At 36.5% G+C, this 22,783-nt stretch overlaps 2 protein-coding genes across 2 annotated transcripts; one reads left to right on the forward strand and one right to left on the reverse strand.

The window, feature by feature from the left end:
• The first annotated feature begins 4,556 nt into the window (after positions 1-4,556).
• LOC110888640 (cytochrome P450 93A3-like) lies at positions 4,557-8,072 on the forward strand. The gene is made up of 3 exons (XM_022136156.2): positions 4,557-4,712; positions 5,787-6,736; positions 7,222-8,072. The coding sequence occupies exons 2-3, from the start codon at positions 5,837-5,839 to the stop codon at positions 7,846-7,848; spliced, it is 1,527 nt and encodes a 508-aa protein (XP_021991848.2). The 5' UTR covers positions 4,557-4,712; positions 5,787-5,836; the 3' UTR covers positions 7,849-8,072.
• An 11,110-nt stretch (positions 8,073-19,182) lies between these two features.
• Positions 19,183-21,926, reverse strand: LOC118484099 (transcription factor bHLH77-like). The gene is made up of 8 exons (XM_035980000.1): positions 20,705-21,926; positions 20,410-20,610; positions 20,258-20,323; positions 20,104-20,172; positions 19,954-20,025; positions 19,710-19,862; positions 19,547-19,625; positions 19,183-19,457 (listed from the first exon to the last, which is right to left on the reverse strand). The coding sequence occupies exons 1-8, from the start codon at positions 21,443-21,445 to the stop codon at positions 19,420-19,422; spliced, it is 1,419 nt and encodes a 472-aa protein (XP_035835893.1). The 5' UTR covers positions 21,446-21,926; the 3' UTR covers positions 19,183-19,419.
• Between the last annotated feature and the right edge of the window lie 857 nt (positions 21,927-22,783).

Below are 22,783 nucleotides of genomic sequence, written 5' to 3' on the forward strand. Positions count from 1 at the left end.
TGGTTAAGTCAGGGGTTTGGACAGTTTTAGTACTATTTCTTGCTAACCACTGTTGGGGGTCTTGCCCAATCAACTGCTGGTAACCGAAAGGATGCCTATTCACTCTGGGTTTAGAGGGCCTTTTGTAGACCTCATAAACGTGTGGAATCCTTTGGTAAGACTGTTTTTCCTTGCCCTTTCTGAATTGATTGGCAGGAGGTGCATCAGTAACCTGAACATCTCTTTTGACAGATGTTTGGTTCAGCTGTTTTGTGACAGCTGTTTGAACTGGCACAAACAGTGGTTGTTTCTTTGTGAACTTGACAGATGGTGAAGGTGCTGATGAACTCAAGGATGTTTTAGCCATGTACTCATTCTTCTTTTCATTGAAGTTTTTGAGGTACACACATGCCTGAGTTTTATGGTTTGTTTTACCACAAACACTACAACTTTCAGCAGAAGTAGTGACACTTGTTTTGGTTAAGTCATAAGCTTTTAGATGGAAACAATCTTTTGTTAGATGGTTCCTCTTCTCACAGAATTCACAAAACAAGTTATCAATTTTCTCTTTCTTCTTCCTCTTTTCAGACTCCTTTGTAGCAGAGGTTTTGACCACTGCTGGAATGTCCTTAAGAGGAATGACTTTAGCTTTTGGAGCCTTAACACCATCAGTTGATGTAAAGTCCATTGGCTTGAAATTTTCAAGGATATCACACTCATCAGACCATCTTGGTTTAAATTGATGATTTTCAATCTCCTCAAATGCAGAGGGACCCACTGGTCTGTCAAGTGTGATTTTGTTACCAAGTTTGTCAGTGATTTTCACTTCTTGGCCATCCTTGTTTGTTGGGATGAACTCAGTAGTTTCATCAGTGGTTGAAACAGATTTTCCAAAAGCAGTGTTTTCATCATCACGTTTTCTATAACCAACCCCAAATTTTACATTGCTTTTTTCTGTTTCTCAAGCATAACCTCATACCCTTTGCATGATTCCACCCATTTTTCACAAGTGATCTGGGTGGATTCTAACTCCTTTTTGCAAACTTGGTATTTTTCTACCATAGTTTGGAGTTGGGTTTTGGTTATGCTTTGCTCTTCTTTCAAACTGCTAATCTCTTTTTCCTTTTCAGTCAACTTGTTTTTAAGTTCTTTTAAAGATCTTTCAAATTTGACTTCATCAGTTAAGATTTTGTTCCTAATGTTTTCATTCACCTCTTTGATGTTGGCAAAAGCAATAATGCAATTGTCAGAACATAGTTTTTCTAGAACTTGAGATGATACCTTGGCAGCAGCCATCATTGCACAATCACATTTAGGATTCTCTTCCTCATCAGCTCTCTCTTCTTCCTCACCAGCCTCTTCATCTTTCTTGTCTTCTTCAGACCATAGATTTATCATTGGTTCAATCAGGGCACCTGAACTTTCTCCCAGCAGTATTTCATCAGTCACAGCAGTAACCACTGCTTCAGTCACCTCTTCCACTGTTTCAACCTTCAGCTGTTCCTCCTCAGATTCAACCCCCTCCTGTATTAACTCTAATGCCATCAAACAAAATTCATTGTGAGAAGAATCATTTGAAGCATATAGTGCAAAATTTTCATCATTAAGATTTTCAGGCATACTGCTCCAGTCAACAAACTCTTGACTAAAGAAACTTTGTTGTTCAGGTTGTGTAACTACTGGAGCAGTAGTTTGAGGTGCAGATTGCACTTGTGCCTGGGGAGCAGGGGTTTGAACAAATTGGATCTGTGGAGCAGCTGTTTGGACATAATGCACTGGCATAGGGGCAACAGCATAGTGAGCAGTGTTCACATGTGCTGCTGGGGCATATTGGGCATAGTGCACAGTGTTTTGAGTTTGAGGTCTAGGATTTGAACTAGGGTGAGTAACTATGGGACCAGTTGTTTGACTCCTACATTCCCTAGCAAAGTGTCCCAACCTGTTACACTTGTAACACTTGATTTTCGATTTATCCAACCCAACCCTTAGGTTCCCATGAAGACCTGGAAATTTTCTCCCAGTTCTCTTATAAAACTTGCTAGTTCTAACACTTAGCAAGGCCAGTTGGTGCAGGATGTCCATTTCTTCTAGGTCAGTGGGGTCGAAATGCTGTAAATCATTGAGTTCAAAGCTTAAATTGTCCGACATCTGGTTTTCATTTGCAGTGAATGCATAACCTGTAGAGTGAGGATCAGGGTTGTTGAAGTTTGCACCAGCAGTTATGTCAATGAAGTGATCATAACCCTGATCCTTACCACTACCACCAGATTCTTCTTGACCCAGAAGAGCAGTGTTACCGAATGAATAATCATCAACGGTTTTCCCTGACTCTTGTAACTTCCTTTTCTGGTTCAACTCCATCTCAAAGGTCAGGAGTCGACCATGGAGTTGGGTCAAGGTCAGATCCTTGAACTCATGTGCAGTTCTGGTGACAATAGCTATTGTGTCCCATTTTTTTGGCAGTGATCTGAGGAACCTGCTATTTTGAGTCGAGTTTGAAAACGTGACCTTAACAAGCCTCAGTTCACTGATGAGACAACTGAAACGCTCAAATTGTTGAGTCAGTGATTCACCTTTAACATGACAAAATGTTTCATACTGTTGGTTCAGGATTTCCCTATTGTTTTCTATGACCTCTTCGGTACCTCCAAACTGTTCCTTAAGTGCGTCCCACAACTCTTTGGCACTGTTACAATGTAACAGTCCAGCATATATTTCGTTGGGGAGCGCTGATGAAACAATACTAAATGCTTTAGCATCTAGTTCAAATTTTTGATAATCAGTTTCAGTATAATTTTCAACAGGTTTAGGAACAAATTTTTTAGCATCTTCAGCGCTTGGCACTGTAGGAACATGAGGACCAAAGATAACAGACTTCCAACAACCTGTGCTTTGTTGAGCGAGGATGTGACCCATCCTCCTCTGCCAGATGTTGTACTCGTTTCTTTTTAGCATAGGTGGTTTAAAGAGCGAGCCAATGTTGTTTTTATCGTCCTGGGATTGTGATGTCATTCTTGTTATTTTACAGGTACTGAGAAATCAACTATAATGGTGATTAATCCTTACTCTGTTTTTCAACGACGAACAAACGATCAGTATCAACTGTTTTGAGCTGAACTATTTACGTCAAAATGATTGTTAAATCAAATTTGACTGTTCTGGCTCTGATACCAATTGTTGGATCTGAGTTTTCTTTTGATTGTACTTTTGTAAAATAAGATGGAAATGAATGAGTGTGCAGCGGAAATTAAGATGAACACAAACTTTGTATACAATCAAATGAGAGTAATACTTTTAATCAAACATCTTTACACATAGAACCGAATGATTGAATTTATTTCAAACACGATTACAATGATGATGTATGAATGCAAACTCCCCCTCAGCCCGAGCTCAGTAGTTTGTTCGTGCAAAGAAGACGAATGATGTGAAGAGCTGATAGAACAGTACAAGGTACTGTACTATTTATAAGCACTTGCAAACTACTGAGCATTTTTAGCTGACGTCACCATGAAAATGACATCTAACCTCCTAACAACCTCTAACCTCTGATCTATACAGACACTGCTTGTGTTAACTACTGCTATTACATTCTATTACATAACAGACTATAGAACAACTGCTGCAACCTTCTACTGCTGTGAACCCAGCAGCACTTGTCCAGATCAGCAGTGCTTGACTCAAGGCAGTAGATTGAATCAGCAGGACTTGAGTCTTCATCAGATCTTTAATTGAGCAGCAGTTATTGGTCAGCAGTTAGTAAGATCAGCAGATAGGAGGTCATCAGTTGTTGTAATCACTTTCAAGGGGAGAGATATGTATATCAGCATCTGCTTATTTTGAATCCACTGAGCTGACCCAGTTTTGGCTTTACATTATCTGTTCCTCTGATAGGGTTCAATCCCAACATTAACAAAGATTAGGGCTTGATCGCCAATAAGAGAGATGAGCGTCTGAGTTGTTGAGTTGTGTTAAGTGTTATGATATTTGGGGTTTTTATGACGGTGAAACAGGTGTCCAGTACACGTCACCATGCCACGTTGGATTAATATGATACGTAGGATTATAAAACAACCCCAGTTAGTGTTTATTTAATGACGGGGTGTCATGACAAACTATGTATTAAGTTGGGAATGGTGGGAGCCAATGTCTAAGTTGAGGGTGCCAGCGGCCAAAAGCGAATAGTTGGGGGTGATCAGATCTAATAACCTTATTTTTTAATGCATTTATATTCTCGCTTAGTCCGTCTCTTAATTCTAATAAATTTTATCTATCTTAATTATTTAATTTTTTGTTTAATAACACTTACTTATAGTTTTAAAGTTTATACATTTTTTGATTTGTTTCACCTTTGTATTACACGGGAAATAACCTATATTATAGAGATAAGTTCTAGGTTTAAAGAATAGGATGTAGATCATTTTAATCAAAAACTTTATTCTTTTTTCCTTACTTTTTAAGATAAGGCCGGCCGGCTCAATATATCAAAATTCAATGTGAATGCCATAATGTCATTTTCAACAAAGGGGAAACTTGTTATACTTCATTTTTTAAATTCTTTCTCCAATGTGGCGTTATAAGTTCTGTTTTTTTTTATTCACATTCCCGTAGCGTACCTGCCAAAAAGTTGAGTCAACGTAGCAAAATCGATTGGAGAAATCATCGAAACTGCAGAATCAAAATCGTTCTGTCTTCAATTCATTGCTTATTTCAACTCCCTTTTTGAATTCTAGGTAATTCTATCTTCTATATGTTGAGTTTAATTAGTTAACGATTAGTTACATAGTGGTAATATGTTTCGTTGTATACTTATAATGTCTTGATTCTATATTTCTATATTCTTGGGCTTTAACGCTTGATTAGTGCAATTATGACTCGATTATCTCAGTATAACTGTTACAAGTCATGTAAAACTGTGTATTGGTGTAGACGAGTCAAGCTATTTGAGATAGGCTCAAAAAAAGCTTAAAACGAGCCAAGCGAGCTCGAGCCCGGGTCTAAAAAATAAGCTTGTTTAGTAAGCGAGCCTGAGCTTCGACTCGTGAGCCGAAACGAGCCTATTATTTATATAATTTTTATTTAATTAGAATAATCTACTATTGATGAAAATAACTAATATATATGTGTGTGTGTATTATGTTATATATAAAGTTTATATAAAAAATTTATAGGTAATATATTTTAATTAATAACTAACAAATAAGCAGAGCCAGAGCTTCAAAAACTACTCATGAACCGAGATCGAGTTTTAGAAACAAAGCTTGAGTACTCTTAAGTTAAACGTGCCCATGCTCGACCTCGAGCCTTGTTGGGCTCGGCTTGGCTGGTTTACACCCCTAACTACCAACACTAATACATCAATCCATAAGTTATGCATTGTGAAATTCATATGTTTATTTGATTCATTTTCAATATTGATGAACTGCTTTAATATAGATCATAGGTACGCAGGCATGTAGATAGTTTCATGGTGTTAGCAAGATGTTTGAGTAATTATATAATTTATACAAAATAACTTATATTTGTATGTAGATATTTAACATATAAATGAATAATTTTACCAAAGTTATAGAAAAGGAAATGCTCTAAACGAAACTTTTGAGATATTATATGTAGAAAAGTATGTAAGAGAAATAAGAACACAATAGCTACACTATTCCTCTTCTTTCTCAAAGCCACATACCATATAGAGTCCTAAAACACCCATGTCTAGTATAGGAATTAACTCCTTGTATATTGTTAGTTGAATTTTCTTAAGTGTTGATATCTACAATGGAAAGTGGTTCAACATTGTGTATGAATTGCAGAGTATTTGATTAGCACAGCATCACCTTAGTAGTTCTGCTAAGTGCTAATCATGGGTGATTTCCAAAGCGATTTCACAGTCATTCTTATATGCATGATCTCAACCATGATAATCTGGAAATTATACAAATCTTCGCGTGATGATACTCATCTTCCACCAACCCCTTTTCGTCTTCCCATCATCGGGCATCTCCATCTTCTTGCTCCAAGCGCTCATCGAGCTTTTCACAAGCTTTCTATGAGATACGGGCCTGTGTTCCGCATCTACCTGGGATCTACACCTTGTGTTATTATATCTTCACCAGAAATGGCTAAAGAATTCTTTAAAGTGAATGAAAATGCCTTTTTAGACCGACCCAATAACCCAACCATAGATTACATTTCCTATGGAGGCGAAGGCTTTATCTTTCGTCCTTATGGATCATACTGGAAGTTCATGAAGAAAATAACCATGTCACATCTCCTTAATGGTAAAACACTTGATATTCTCCTTCCTGTGAGGCGCGACGAAGTTAATCATTTTATAAAATATTTATCACAAAAGGCGAAAGTTGGGAAGTCAGTGGAACTTGAAGTGGAGCTTGGGAAGTTGACCAGCAATGTGATATCAAGAATGGTCACAGGCAAGAGGTGTTCAGAAGAAGAGGATGAGGTTAAGGATATAATGAAGATAATGAGCGAGGTCGATAAGCTTTTTGGAAAGTTTAATCTTTCGGATCATATATGGCTTTGCAAGAATCTAGACCTGCAAGGAATAACAAAAACTTCGATGGATCTTCGTAGAAGATTCGATGTGTTAATGGAAAGGATCTTGAAAGAGCATGAAGAGACAAGAAAACAGAAGATGGAGACGGGAGAAGTGAAGGACTTTCTTAACATTTTACTTGATATCTCGGAAGATGAGAGCATGGAGATAAAGTTGACTAGAGAGAACATTAAAGCCTTCATCCTGGTAACACTAGAAAATCCATCATGGAAACTTCACACAACAGTAACCAAGTTTTTCAAATGTTCCGCTTAACTCACTTTCCAATCTTGTGAATTCGTTTAATAAACAAAAACTGTTATAAAATTAAGTGACCAAGTTAGAACATATATAATCTTGGTTACTACTTAGTATATATTTTTTTTAGTTTAACTTAAATTGAACAATTAAAAACATTGGTTGTTATTTGGTGACTTTTTTCTTCACTATTAGTTTTTTAAAATAAAAAATACTCAATAGTAACTAGGACTTGTCACTTAGTTTTTTTTTTTTTTTTACTTTTATACTAAAAAAAATTCACAAGAAGTTTTCCCATCATATTTTAACCATTTATTGTTCGAATTTGATTAGTTAAACACTTGGTTACACTGAAGTTTTCCCATCATAATCTAACTATTTATTGTTCGAATTTGTAACTACTAACATATCTATGCGACTATGTTCTTTTCCAGGAGATATTCCTTGGAGCAACAGACACCACGGCAAGAACTATAGAATGGGCTTTTGCGGAACTCATTAACCATCCAAACATAATGAAAAAAGCAGTAGAAGAAATTGACCGTGTTGTTGGCAAAAACAGACTTTTACAAGAATCAGACATATCAAACCTTCCTTACCTTCAAGAAATAGTCAAGGAAACGCTCCGACTGCACCCTGCAGGACCAGTGCTTTATAGACGATCAAGAGAGGATTGCATTGTGGGAGGTTATCATATTCCTGCAAGGACTACTACTTTTTTCAACTTGTGGAGCCTTGGCCAAGACCCTACCTACTGGGAAAGCCCACTAGAATTCAGGCCCGAAAGATTTGAAGAGAAACAGATAGATGTGAGAGGACAACACTTTAACTTGTTACCATTCGGGAGTGGGAGGAGGATGTGTCCAGGGATTTCCCTCGGGTTGATGATGGTACATGTGACCCTTGGTTCTATGATTCAGTGCTTCACGTGGAAGGCAGGGAATTATGGGAATCTAACGAGTGTTGATATGGAAGAGGGTATAGGGATAACACTTCCTAGAGCTAACCCATTGGTTTGTGTTCCCGTTTCCCGACTTGATCCTCTCCCATTGTCTGTGTGACATTTATGTTAATTATATATGTCTGGTCTAGACTTTATTAGTAATACTATGATCTAAGTCTAGTTAGTGACGGTAGTTTTTGGGTCAATACACCAACCACCTCTTCTAGAGTTGCAAGGGTTGGAGGTGTCGGTTCAATACGTATGAATGTATGTATGTATGTAATGTAAATCAACATTATGGCGTGTTCAATAATATATGTACAAAAAATTATTCTGATTGCTTTCTTCAATGTTCCTTATTGTTCTCCATATCGAGACCTGAATTCGCCAATAATTTCATGTATTGAAATTTTAGGAACATAGGCATGTCATCTTTTCACAACTTAAGTGTTGTGTAGCTATATGCCAATACAGGGGCGGACCTAGAGTGATAAAAGGGGTAACCTTCGTTGCCCCTTGACGCTCCGACAGTAGTGTAAATTTTGGAAAAATTTGACGTTTTTTCGATTTCGTTACCCCTTTTTTATTGAAACGTTACCCCTACGCGGATTTTCTAGATCCGCCACTATGCCAATATATGTGACCTCCACTTTTGATGGTCATGCATTGATGGTCTTTACCTTAACATGTATTTTATGGTTCATGTTCTTAAATTTTGGGGTATTACATTGCCTTTAGATAGAAATTCATTTTTATAAATAATATCACTATGATTATAGAAATAATATCATATGGTTTCCTTAGGGTATCCCCATTATAATGTATTTTATAGAAGGGTTTAACTTGTGAGAAGTTTTAAGTTCAACTTAATTATGAAAGGTTTTAACTTGTGAGAAGTTTTAAGTTAAACTTAAGGTTGACAACCACATGTCGTTGAATAATACAATTTTTGAGCATTTCCATGCCACATCACATTTCATATATAACTTATTAATTTTTTTGGTTGAAACCATATTACTATTCTCTCTCTGTATTTAGGCGCATCGTGACACGCGAATCCCAGTTTGTTTGACTACATGTGGGATACTCAATCCTATCCCCAAGGCCCCACTTATAAGTGTAAAGCAATAAACAAGTTATTTTGATTAGCACCGGCCCATAAATCCCTTTTTGGGCCATCTCTAACTTAAAGCCCACGTGAAGATTAACCGGCCCATAAACCCCTTTTATTTTGATTTAGCTCAATTATCAATTTCAACCACTCTTCTCAATTTCCATCATATTTGTTCTTCATATCTTGTACTTGCATTTGAAATTACATGTCCACCACTGTACATCTTGAGCAAAACACTAATATTTGAGAATTAATAAAGTTTATTGTTTTAGCTCGTACCAGTGAAAGGATCCGAGACATTTGTTATCTAGAATCCGCAACCTATGATATTTTTTTGGCATCCGCGGTAGTACACGTGGCAATCGTAAGTTAGATAAGCCTTGTCCAGATACGCGCCAACACAGGGGGTTCACATACCATCTTTGGAGCCTTGTTATAAGTTTAGTATATTTCATGCCAATTGAGACCATAAAACAATCAGCTTGTGACATTGTCTTTCCTGATAAGCATATCTCTCATAAGTTTTGGACCAATTAAGGCATATTATTAGTATTGGACCAGAAGATAGTAACAACCACAGTAGGTACCAATCATAACCATTCCATTTCATTGTAGACATCCTATTTTCTTTCCTTTTTTTCTTATTTATTATAAAATAGTGGAAATTCTAAGATAACATCACTACTAGTCCTCTAGACAGGATATGGACCATGATGGTGACTTATGAAATCAGAATAGTCACAATTTATTTTTTATAGTGTATACTATTGTTACTAGTATTTTAGAATAATTTGTGTAGAGTAGGGGTAACATTTGACGTTCAAAAAAAAAGAGTTAGGCAGAATACATTTAAAGAGGGTTGCCGATACATAACTTCTCTTAAGTAATGCGAGAAATGTATTAACACTTGATGTGCATGTTGCTTTAACTATAATACATAAGGCGGTTATGTAACTACATAACCACCTCTTTTTCTCTATCTTGTTATATCTTTAAAGCAATACGTACACACAATGTACTATCAAAAAATGGTTACGAGCACGCCCCTAGGTATCATATACATATTCATGAAATGAGTAAATGGTCACTTGCCATTGCATACATTTGTAGTAATGATGACTCAGAATTTGCATAAAATAGTTTTTGTTTTGTGAAAAGTGTTTTGCAAACTTGCAATGTGCACAATGGTAGCTTATTGAATTTTTTTGTGGTGGATGTTTATACTTACACTTGAAGGAATGTGATTATGCTTTTTCTGTGACAAATTGTGGGTAAAAATCACTCCACATAAGTATTGTGGATTCAAAATTACAATATTACCCTTAAATTTAAAATTGGTTTTGAGGTGTCATTCATGACAATTGGTGTTGAATAAGTCCTTGTAGATCTAGTCTAGGAGTTGTTAGGAGTCAAATATTCCATTCATTTTTGTTGGTACCTCAAAACCACTACATTGTAAATACCAAACTGTACAAGATTATTTCAAAGCATTTGATGTTGCTAAGTGAGAGGTAAATCGAGCTCATTACACTCTTCTTCAAGAACTATTTAACACGCGAATATAATAATCTAAAGTGAACACTTACACTCCGATAATTTTGTTAACGGTGATTAAGAGAAAGATAAAGAAACCGATACGAATAAAAGGAGAAATGATGCTTCTTCAGGTGAAAGAAAGGGACATAAAGTTAGGAAAGAGGGTGATTTGTACCAATATAAGCTATGATCATTAGTGACAGGCTGGTAAATGGACCATTCTTAATCATATTGATTATAAACAAATGAACCTCCACATGGAAACATATTCAATCAATATTCCCAACTATTGTCTTTATTTATACCTTTGGTTTTTCTTTGTTCTATTCTCACTTAATCATGAAACTCCATAATTCATCTTGCTTTTTAATGACTTTTAACCAAAGTCAGAAGGGGCTATAATGTTGACTTTTCGTAAATTATTTAAAAAGATTACTTCTATCAAGGAATACCCATCAATCTTCCCAAATCAGTTCAAGAAAAGAGAGAAATTAGTCCCAAAAAAAGAAAAAAAAAAAAAAAGAGGTGTTGTACCTTGTGCTTTATAAATTAATTTATAGGGGTGCTAAGCGAGTTGTGTTCGCAAGTCGAGCTGATATGAACCCTAAAAATTTTACATAAACCCAGTAACTTGGTGAGCATTTCATGTATGACAAATGAACCCGTACACAACACGTTTTATTTATTTTTGCATATTAATACTCTAAAATTATAAGTTTACTTCAAGAAAATGCAAATGTGTATAAATAATTCCGTTTAAACTATAAAACTCGATATTCATTTCTCTTTTAAGTTTTGGCATATATAACAGACTAAATTAAGTTATGACATAATACACATTTTAAAATAATAATAAACGGGTCAGCTCGTGGACGTGGACCCAACCCATTTAGCTAAAGGGATTCGCAAATTCAACCCAAAACCGGCGCGAGCCCATTTAAAATGAACCAAAACCCATCATTTTCGTGTTAGATTCACGCTAGTGTCAATAATTCACACTCTTACTAATTTAATTACGTGACTAGTAATATCATTGGTGTACAAAGCATCTCGCTTTAAAAATACCCATAAAAAACATATCCGTAAGGTACAACTTTGTCCATGTGTTCATTTAAGATTCATTGTCGCCTTGTCGGATATACCTTAGCTTCAACTATTAAGACAAACCAACATGGATAATCTTACATAAATCTTGGATCTAAAGAATGAACTCCAATGACCATGTTTGGCAATCCTTTAATACTTTCTACCAAATTATGGACTTTAATCCTTGTAATGTCAATGTCATTCTTCAAGAAATTTGGTTACAACTACTATTTGGTGGATGTTAAATCAAAGGGGCCAATAACCATCCTCTCTAGTTACATCCTTGTACCCTACATTAAAAGTACCACCCCATCAAGTAAAATATGATTGAATGAATAGTTAAGTTTGGAGGAAAACAATCAACTCAACATGCTCACAATGGTGAAAACTTTGTCAGCATAAATTAAATATTTTTTTATAAAATAATAAACGAATGTTGAATTTTGGAAGTTGGCTAAAGAATTTGTAAGCCAGACTTTCATGTAAAGTTTGGCTGTCTATCTCTTAAAGGGTATCTTTCTACATCTAAACACCACTACTTTAAACATTCTACTTATCCAAAAAGATTTTCTTTTTTCATAAGTTTCTAAAGGAGATGATTGTCAATTAAAACAGGTCTTTGATTCCTTGGCCAAAGCTATGGCCAACTTGGGATTTTGATTCCCTTTCTCCCTTGTCTTTGTAATAATTTCTTGATAATTATTGTAGACATATATGAGCTTGTGTGTCAAGTGCAGGGGCGAAGGATAAGAGGGGCGGGGAGGGGCGCCCGCCCCCCCCCCCGATTTTTTCGCTCAGTAGTGTTATATATGTAGTTTTCGTATTGAAATTTGTGGGCATATACGTTTTCGTCCCCCGGTTCTATAGAATTTTTTTGGTATATAAGTTTTCGCCCCCCGGCCGAAAAATTCAAGCTTCGCCACTGGTCAAGTGTGTATATATGTAGACACAAGCGCATGCTCACATACATATATTCATATAGAGAGAGGGATGTCTAATATCAACAACCGTTTGTTCTTCATGAGGATAACAATATATGTTATATGTGTAGAAACACATACATACACACATGCAAGCGTGCATGCGTATGCATGTGTGCATAGGCATGTATATATAGACATGGCCGTAATATTATAGATGTATTAATAAATTGTATTATAATTACAACCTTTTAAGTTATTGTATTATAATTACAACCTTTTAAGTTGGATGTGTATGTAGATCCGCCCGTGACAACCTAGTTTGTCAAAATAAAAATCATGCGCGTGTTAGATATTTTAGTGTAATCGGGATTGACTTGGTGATCAAAGCGAATAATAATACACATCAAGCAAGTTAGGAGGTGCGGGAGTGCACGCTTGTTTGAGTTATTATTATTCGAGGTGTACGAGCGGAGCCCGTACTCTACGGGGGTTCCAAGGGGGCAGCGCCCCCTTGGCGGGGGTCCGGGGGCAGTGCCCCTGGGAGCAGGGTCCAAGGGGCGGCAGCCCCTGGCGGGGTCCAAGGGGCAGAGCCCCTGGCTGGGGTCGAGCTGTATCAGAAAATTTTATTTTCTGGAATTTTTATCATTTTCGAAATGATAAAAAATGACAGTTTTTTGGCTAATTTTGTCTGAAAAATAGAGGCAACTGCCATGAGGCAGTTACAACCCCAAAAAACCAATTTCGTAGACAGTTTTTTGTTACAATTTTCTGGTTCATCTTTTTCACAAAAAACAACATACACTGGTTCAATTTTCTCAAAAATCAGAGTTGTATCCGATTGAATTATTCGGGTGAACCACCGAAATAATTTGATCTGAGAGTGATTACACGCCTCTCTGATCGTCCGGAAAACCGAAATTCCCCAACAAAGATCAAATTAATTTCTGTGAAGATGGCAAGCGGATCGATGAAGGATATGATAATCAAGGAGAACAAACTGGAGAAGTTCGAAGGTGTGGACTTCCGAAGATGGCAGAAGAAGATGCATTTTCTTCTGAGTTCGTTGAAGGTTGTGTACGTGTTGACTACTCCAATCCCGGAAATACAAGAGGAGGGAAATCTGGAGCAAATCAGGAAGAGGTCGAAGTGGGAGAACGACAATTATATCTGTCTTGGCCACATCCTGAACGGTATGTCTGATCCCTTATTTGATGTTTATCAAAATGTTGAAACTGCAAAGATACTGTGGGACACGTTGGAAGCCAAATACATGGCAGAAGATTCTTCTAGTAAGAAGTTTCTTGTCAGTAATTTCAATAATTACAAAATGGTTGATGAACGGCCTGTGATGGAACAATATCATGAATTGCTACGAATTCTGGGGCAGTTTGCCCAACATGATATGAAGATGGATGAATCCATCTCTGTTTCGAGTATCATTGACAAGTTACCTCCTTCCTGGAGAGATGTTAAACACAATCTGAAACATCAGAAAGGAGAGTTAACTTTGGTTGAACTTGGAAGCCACTTCAGAATTGAAGAAGGCTTGAGAGCACAGGAAAATGTGTTGGTCAATGATGAAAAGAAACGGGCTGGATCAAGTTCTGTGAACATGGTTGAAACGGGTGAATCATCCAAAGGAAACAGTAAGTTCAAAGGGAAACGCAAGTTTCAAGGAAACAACAATTCGGGTTCAAACAAAAAGCCGAATTACCCTTGCTGGAAGTGTGGTAAGGTTGGTCACTTTAAGAAGGACTGTAAGTTGATGAAGAAAAACAAGAAGTCTGGTTCAAAGGACAAGCAAGAGGCTGGTTCTAGCGGGTCCAAGGACCCGGGCAAGCAAGGTCAGAATTTAGTACAATTTAATAATTCGGTTCAGAATTATGTGTCACTAATTTCTGAGGCATTTTATGTGCAGGATGATGACATTGCTTGGTGGGTTGATTCGGGTGCAACAAGTCATGTATGCAAGGATCTTCGTTGGTTTAAAGACTTTCAACCAATCGAAGACGGGTCTATCATAAAGATGGGGAATGTTGCAACTGAACCAATCAAGGGAATAGGAACTGTTAATCTTGTGTTTACTTCTGGAAAAACTTTGCTTTTGAATAATGTTTTGTATGCGCCCGGGATTCGAAAGAATCTGTTAAGTGGCATTGTGTTGAATAATTGTGGGTACAAACAAGTATTGGAAAGTGACAAGTATATCTTGTCAAGACATGGTACCTTTGTTGGTTTTGGTTATCTATGTAATGGTATGTTTATGTTGAATGTTGATGTTTCGTTCATGAATGAATCTGTTTGTGTTACTTCAACTAGTAATGCAAATTGTATAGCTTCAACTAGTAGTAGAAACAACTTGACTGAATCGGAATTATGGCATGCTAGACTAGGACATGTACATTATAAAAGGGTTAAAGAAATGTCTAAAATGAGCTTAATTCCGCCTATTAACATAAACAATGAAAAATGCCATGTTTGCAAGTTGAATAAGATAACCAAAAAGCCTTTCATGCAACATGTTCATAGGGAAACTAAAGTGTTAGATTTGATACATAGTGATCTATGTGATTTTCATGCTACACCATCTCTAGGTAATAAAAAATATGTAGTAACTTTTATAGATGATGCTACTAGATTTTGTTACGTTTATTTGTTGCATGCTAAGGATGAAGCTCTTGAAAAGTTTAAGATTTATAAACAAGAAGTAGAGCTTCATCGGAGTGGGTTGATCAAAACCCTACATACGGACAGAGGTGGTGAGTACTTTGATCCGGTGTATTTCCAATCTACTGGAATAATACACCATACCACAGCTCCATACACACCGGAACAAAATGGTGTGGCGGAAAGGAAAAATAGGACTTTAAAGGAAATGGTCAATACCATGTTGTCCTATTCGGGCCTAAGTGAGGGCTTTTGGGGTGAGGCTATGTTGACAGCCTGCTATTTGCTAAATAGGGTTCCAAATAAAAGGAACAAGACCACCCCTTATGAGCTTTGGTATAAAAAACCACCTGAGCTGCATAAGCTGAGAGTTTGGGGTTGTAGAGCCGTGGTGAGGCTCACTGACCCTAAGATAAGGAACATAGGGGAAAGAGGTATTGACTGCATTTTCATTGGGTATGCGGAGCATTCATTTGCTCACAGGTTCTATGTTATAGAACCAAATGACTACGTGTCAGTGCATACGGTTATTGAGGCAAGAACTGCAGAGTATGATGAGAATAGATTCTCTTCAATGCCTAGACCTAGAGACATGGTTCCAAGCTCTAGTAACTCTCACGTGGCTGATCAAGTGATTGATACTCCTCCGGAACTTAGGAGGAGTGGTAGAGCAAGAAAAGCTAAATCATTTGGTGATGATTTTCAGCTATATTTGGTTGAAGGATCTAGAGATGAAATTAAAATTCAATATCAATATTGCTTCAATATTGAGGAAGATCCTAAAACCTATAGTGAAGCCATGGCATCTCGAGATGTAGCTTTCTGGAAAGAAGCTATAAATGATGAGATGGACTCTATTATGCAGAATAACACTTGGAAACTGTCTGATCTGCCCCCTGGGTGTAAACCACTTGGTTGTAAATGGATCTTCAAGAAGAAGATGAAAGTAGATGGTTCAATTGAAAAGTTTAAAGCCCGATTGGTTATCCAAGGCTTTAGACAAAAGGAAGGAATTGACTACTTTGATACATATGCTCCTGTAGCAAGAATATCCACTATTAGATTGTTGGTTGCCTTGGCTGCAATACACAATCTTGTAATTCACCAAATGGATGTGAAAACTGCTTTCCTGAATGGTGATTTGGATGAGGAGATATATATGAAACAACCAAAGGGTTTTGTTATGCCAGGCAATGAGCATAAGGTGTGTAAGCTAGTTAAGTCATTGTATGGCTTAAAGCAAGCACCAAAACAGTGGCATCAAAAGTTTGATGAAGTGGTTTTGTCTAATGGTTTTGTATTAAACCAAGCAGACAAGTGTGTATATAGCAAATTTGATGATTCTAGGAAAGGAGTCATAATTTGTCTATATGTAGATGACATGTTGATCTTCGGTACTGACCAGGATCAAGTTGATAAAACAAAGAAATTTTTGTCATCTTGTTTTGATATGAAAGACTTGGGGGAGGCGGAAGTGATCCTTGGTATAAGGATCAAACGGGAGAACAATGGCATATCTATCTCTCAATCTCATTATATTGAGAAGATATTGAAAAAGTTCAATTTTCATGATAGTTCTCCAGTTAGCACTCCAATGGATCCTGCTTTTAAGCTCTCACCTAATGAAGGTGTAGCTGTAAGCCAACTTGAATATTCAAGGGCCATTGGATCCCTCATGTATGCCATGATTAGCACTAGACCGGATATAGCTTATGCTGTTGGAAAGCTTAGTAGGTATACTAGCAATCCAGGTGCAAGTCATTGGCAAGCAATGAATCGAGTATTTAGGTACTTGAAAGGAACCATGAAATATGGTTTGACCTATACTGGATTTCCTTCGGTTTTAGAAGGTTATTCGGATGCAAGCTGGATTAAAAATAAGGAAGATCATTCTTCCACGAGTGGATGGACTTTTCTGCTCGGAGGAGGTGCCATATCTTGGGCATCTAAGAAACAGACTTGCATAACTGATTCGACAATGGAGTCTGAGTTTGTAGCATTGGCCGCAGCTGGCAAAGAAGCTGAGTGGCTAAGAAACTTGATTTATGAGATTCCATTGTGGCCCAAACCTATATCACCAATATCTATTAGATGTGATAGTGCTGCTACCTTGGCTAAGGCATATAGCCAAGTGTATAATGGGAAGTCTAGACACTTAGGTGTTAGACACAGCATGATTCGTGAGCTCATCACGCAAGGGGTGATATCGGTGGAGTTTGTGAGAACTCAACAGAATTTAGCCGACCACTTAACCAAAGAGTTATGTAGAGATCTTGTGCACAAGGCGGCTGTATGGATGGGATTAAAGTCCACCTGAGATTTCTCGTGTTAAGATACCCAATTCCCACCTAATATGACGTTAGGTGCTGAATTCAATGTGGAAAGCTTAACATCTAGAAATTGGAACACATTAGTAGCATCATCCCAAGGTATGTGTTCAGACCTGCAAGTTAAAGGAGGTTGAAGGTTCTCTTCTTAATAGTTCTTTGAAAAATTGCATATGCAGGTGCAAGAATAAAGAGCTACCTATATGAGCATGAAGTTTAGCCGCTTCAAGAAGCTAGGACTTGGCTTTGATATGTTCATTGAAGGATGGGACACAGGCTAGTAAAAAATAGTGTCAAGAAAGAACATTAGAGTATGTAAACTTGTGTGTATATTATCTTCATGTATTCACTGAATAGAAAGGGTTCAATCCTTAGCGACACCCCTATATTCGAATATTTGGAATGTGTAATATACTAATGTGAAATTCAATCGACGCGATATTTCATTTATGCATAAGTTTGATTGTTGTGAATTTGTTTAAGTTAATCAAGGATTACACTAAAATGGGGGAGGAATGTTAGATATTTTAGTGTAATCGGGATTGACTTGGTGATCAAAGCGAATAATAATACACATCAAGCAAGTTAGGAGGTGCGGGAGTGCACGCTTGTTTGAGTTATTATTATTCGAGGTGTACGGGCGGAGCCCGTACTCTACGGGGGTTCCAAGGGGGCAGCGCCCCCTTGGCGGGGGTCCGGGGGCAGCGCCCCTGGGAGCAGGGTCCAAGGGGCGGCAGCCCCTGGCGGGGTCCAAGGGGCAGAGCCCCTGGCTGGGGTCGAGCTGTATCAGAAAATTTTATTTTCTGGAATTTTTATCATTTTCGAAATGATAAAAAATGACAGTTTTTTGGCTAATTTTGTCTGAAAAATAGAGGCAACTGCCATGAGGCAGTTACAACCCCAAAAAACCAATTTCGTAGACAGTTTTTGGTTACAATTTTCTGGTTCATCTTTTTCACAAAAAACAACATACACTGGTTCAATTTTCTCAAAAATCAGAGTTGTATCCGATTGAATTATTCGGGTGAACCACCGAAATAATTTGATCTGAGAGTGATTACACGCCTCTCTGATCGTCCGGAAAACCGAAATTCCCCAACAGCGCGCACACACATATCTTATATAATGTTATGTATCCTCACCTTTTAAAGATATAGCTAATAGCTAGAAAACTTATTTCTTTCATAATTACAATATTCATGGACAATAGTATACTTGTTGGGGTTACACTACCAAATTCAAGAACAAGGTACAATCTTTATAGCATAAAGTAATAAGAATTAAATATCTTTGGGGAAAAAGATTCACCCCCTAAATACTGTTTGTTTTATTCCAGTGTAGAAAAGAACAGTGGAATCAACTGGTTGTCAATCTTGGATTTCATAATGGAGTTGTTCTTAAATGTCCCCACTAACAGCTGGTTTACAATCAAGTATATATAATCAATATCTAATCTTTATTCTAAAGGTGTCATTTTTTCTTATCTTCAAAATAAATTTTCATGCCATTGATTATGACACTTCTTAAAGAAAGATCACCATCAAGAATTCAAAAAATTAAATTTTAGTTTGTGGGGTGGCCCAGAAAGTTGAGAAAATGTGAGTTTGTTATGAGATCTTGACAAAATGTCTCAATTTGTTCTAAATTATTTGCATAATTAACGGTCGAGTAGATCAATCTTTGCTAACTAACCATGGTTATAGATCTATGGACAGTTAAAAACCGCATAAAGCGTCTCTTCTGAGCCCTGGCCCACACGACACGAATGGTGATTAAACAACGGATACGAAAGATAAAAACAAACAAAAAATAATGATTAGATTTATCATAATGTTAAGAAAATATGTAGAGAAAACAAGGTTGCAACATGTTACAACATTTTACATACTTTATCCCCACAAACTTGTACAAACTAGCTCTAAAATTATACAAACAATTTCTTGTAAAAATAGGTGAAGATATATGTCTTCTTCTTTTAGCTATACAAATGATCTTCTTGCGTAATCGCCTAAATAACTATGTCAACAAGGTCAGTATCATAGCTCAACTTTCATTTGACCCGTGCCCATTGTTCCTGCATCGAGTCAAAGAGTTCATGCATAAGGTTAATTAAAATGCATTTTTAGATTCTGATTGTCTTTGTTGATGAAAGGGTCAACTCACCGTAGAAGCTCGGTCCATGATTTTGGCTGAACCCCGTGTGTACGACACTCTGAAGATCATTTCCCCAGAACGCCGAAGCCTGAAGTTTTCGGTTTTAACAATTGTTAACAACAAAAACCTTGCAAGATAAGACGTTTTTGTTTACTAATCGTTATTAACTTACTTCACCGAACCCATCAATTTGTGATGACTTCATGTTTGATCCATGGTGCATCATTGATGTCAATGGGTTCTGTGGACCGTTGTGAGCCATGACGTAGAGCGGCTGAGCCAGTGCATCCATGTTGTTCATGGTATTTAACATGGAAGCGCGAGTCTGCAAACGGGCCAAAAATGAAGTACATTACTTAAAGATTCAAAGTTATATAACACGCCCTGCGTGAAGAAAGATCATAAAAAAAACTTACGTCTTTAGATAAAACCGCTTCCATGTTCATATCCGTCCTAGGATTAATGTTTGCTAGTTTCATCGACAAGAACTACACGAAAATAAAATCAGTAAAATTATTTTTTTTTCTTTTTACAGTATATGAATTTATAGGTATGTTAGTATATACCTCGACTTGTCTTTGCAACGACTGCACGTAGTTTATAATCTCGTCGAGCATAACAGCTTTTCCTGTCAACTTTTAACCAAAAATCCCATGTCAAATTAACAACCAAAACTATAAAATTTTTGCTAAAAAAATATTTCTTTTCCTTTTTTTTTACCTTGTTACAACCAGGGACAAGATCTTGAAGGAACTTCATTCTCTCGCTGATCTTTTCTCTTCTGACCTGAAATTTTCAAAATGACCGGAATGAGAAGACGAATATTGGAACGGAATTGAAAGAGAGTTATGAAAGGAATGGAATTGGCATACCCTTTCCGCAAGACTATGGCTATCAGTAGCTTGACCCCTTCTCGCTCTAACATGAATGTAATCCTTCGGTGGCTCCGGTTTCGCATTTTCCTTTGTAGGTTTCTGATTCCCCTCTTCCTTTTCTTTTTCAATTCCATTCCCTTCTTCACCTGACTTGCTTCTTTTTGCATCTGATACCTCTTTCTCTGGTTCCTCTACAGCCTGCAACAAAAAAAAAAAAAAATCTTTAATTTATAACTTTTTAAAAAATATCAAAATAAGGTGTCAGAAAAACATAATAACTGAATTAACTAACCTCACTGTCTTTAGCAGACAAAGTACTGGAATGGGTTTCTATTCCATTCCCCTTAGGGATTACCTTTCTCTTTCTGCCATTGGAATAGGTACTTTGACTTTTTATTCCAGTTTCCCCATTTGGGTATTGTTCAGAAAGTGATGATTCCTCCATTGAACTATCCAATTCCTTATTATCTGGAATCAAAGATAGCCTGCTTAGTTTCTTATCAGAGGCTGGAATGGGAGTGGGAATTGGGTATTCAGCAGTTTTAAAAGACTGATTACTTGACACTCTTGACAACTTTCCTGATTCCACCATATGTGGGAATGGAGCAGGTGGGAATTGATGATTCCTGGGAATTGAATTCCCATGATCAATGATTGATAGATTGAGCTTAGGTGGTGAATTCAATGGAGTGTTGTAACATGATGTGTTGGAACTACTGTTTCCAACAATGCAGGATTGAGGTGAAATGTCTCCTCCAGAATTACATATGATTCCTAATCTACCAATCAGTTCCTTGAGAACCATATTCTCACCTCCGGAATTCGGGATTCCGGAGTGCGAGTTCACCGGAGATGAGACTATGGAACTCAATGCAGATTCAAAGGGATCGCTCTGATCCATTGAATTATCCCAATTGCTATTGACAAAGCAATTGGGAACTTGGGTTTCTAATTCCATTCCAAAGATTGAATTCCAGGCTTGTGGGATTCCCATTCCATTGCCTTCATTGTTAAAGAAGCCATCTTTTTCCATTCTTGAAGCAACCCACTAATTAGTATCAAGCTTATGAGCTAAAATCCCCAAATGGGTGTCTGTTTTTGGGGAAATTAAGGAAGAAAGATTATAAATTTGGAGAAAAATATGTTGATTTTGAATTCTTGAAGATTGGTATCAAGCTTTTGAATCAAAATGCCCAAATGGGTGTCTGTTTTTATGGGAATTAAGGAATAAAGATTGGAACTTTGAAGATGAATATGAAAAAATATGAATTCTTGAAGCAACTGAGTAACAAACCTTTGGATAAAAATGCCCAAATGGGTGAGTGTTTTTATGGGAATTAAGGAAGAAAGATTGGAAGTTTGAAGGTGAATGTGATGATTTAGTTGGTTCTTGGAAGTCACTCAAGTGTGGGAAGATAAAGGGGAGGTTGTGTTGAGAGCAGTTGGGCCAGTTGTGTATTAACAGAAAAGCAGAAAGGAAAAAAGGTGGAAGAAAGTTGGAAAAGGTTGGAGTGGGAAAGTGAATAGGAAGCAATACATATAGAAGATTAAAAAAGAAACAAGATGCTCCTTTGACCTTTTTTTAACAATAAAGATATAATAATTACTGATTTTTTATGATTTTTCATTTTTTCACTTGTATATATTAATAAAAAGTTAAAAAAAAACACTGCTACACTAACCTTTTTATGATTTTTTTTATGATATTTCATTTTTTTCATTGTAATATATTAAAACAAAAAAACACTGCTACACTAAAGTTATTTGTTTATTATTTTCTTTTTCTAAGTTTTTTTATATTTTATGTTAAACTTTATTTTTGTTATATTATTATAATAATAATCAACTTTAAACATATTTTGTTATCTTTTTAAAAACTAAAAGGTCTATAGCAATATCATACTTAGATTAAAAAGATAAAATGTTTGTTTATATGATGTATTTCTTTTTATATATTAGTATATGAATAGTTATGACTGTTTAAAAATCATGATGTAGTTGATTTAAAAGTAAACAATATGTTTTAAAAGATCGTTTGAAAAGTTATACTACTTAAACTCTTAAAATTATGTAAAATTACTTTCATGTCGGGTGTCCGCGTGATATGACGGTGAACACAAACACTAGTAATCATGTAATATGTTAAGTTTTCTATAAAAAAAAAAAAAAAAAAAAAAAAAAAAAAAAAACTATAGCAATACCGTACTTAAATTAAAAAAAAAAATAAAGGTTCGTTTCTTTGTGGTGTAGTCTTTTTTTTTACAAAAAAGGTATTATCGTATGACAAAACCATGACTATTTAAAAATCATGGGTGTTGGTTTAAAGGTCAACAATATATTTAGATGGCTTTTGTGGGGGTGATGCTTTGAT

This window comes from Helianthus annuus, chromosome 11 (assembly GCF_002127325.2).
Source record: "Helianthus annuus cultivar XRQ/B chromosome 11, HanXRQr2.0-SUNRISE, whole genome shotgun sequence".
Lineage (NCBI taxonomy): Eukaryota > Viridiplantae > Streptophyta > Magnoliopsida > Asterales > Asteraceae > Helianthus > Helianthus annuus.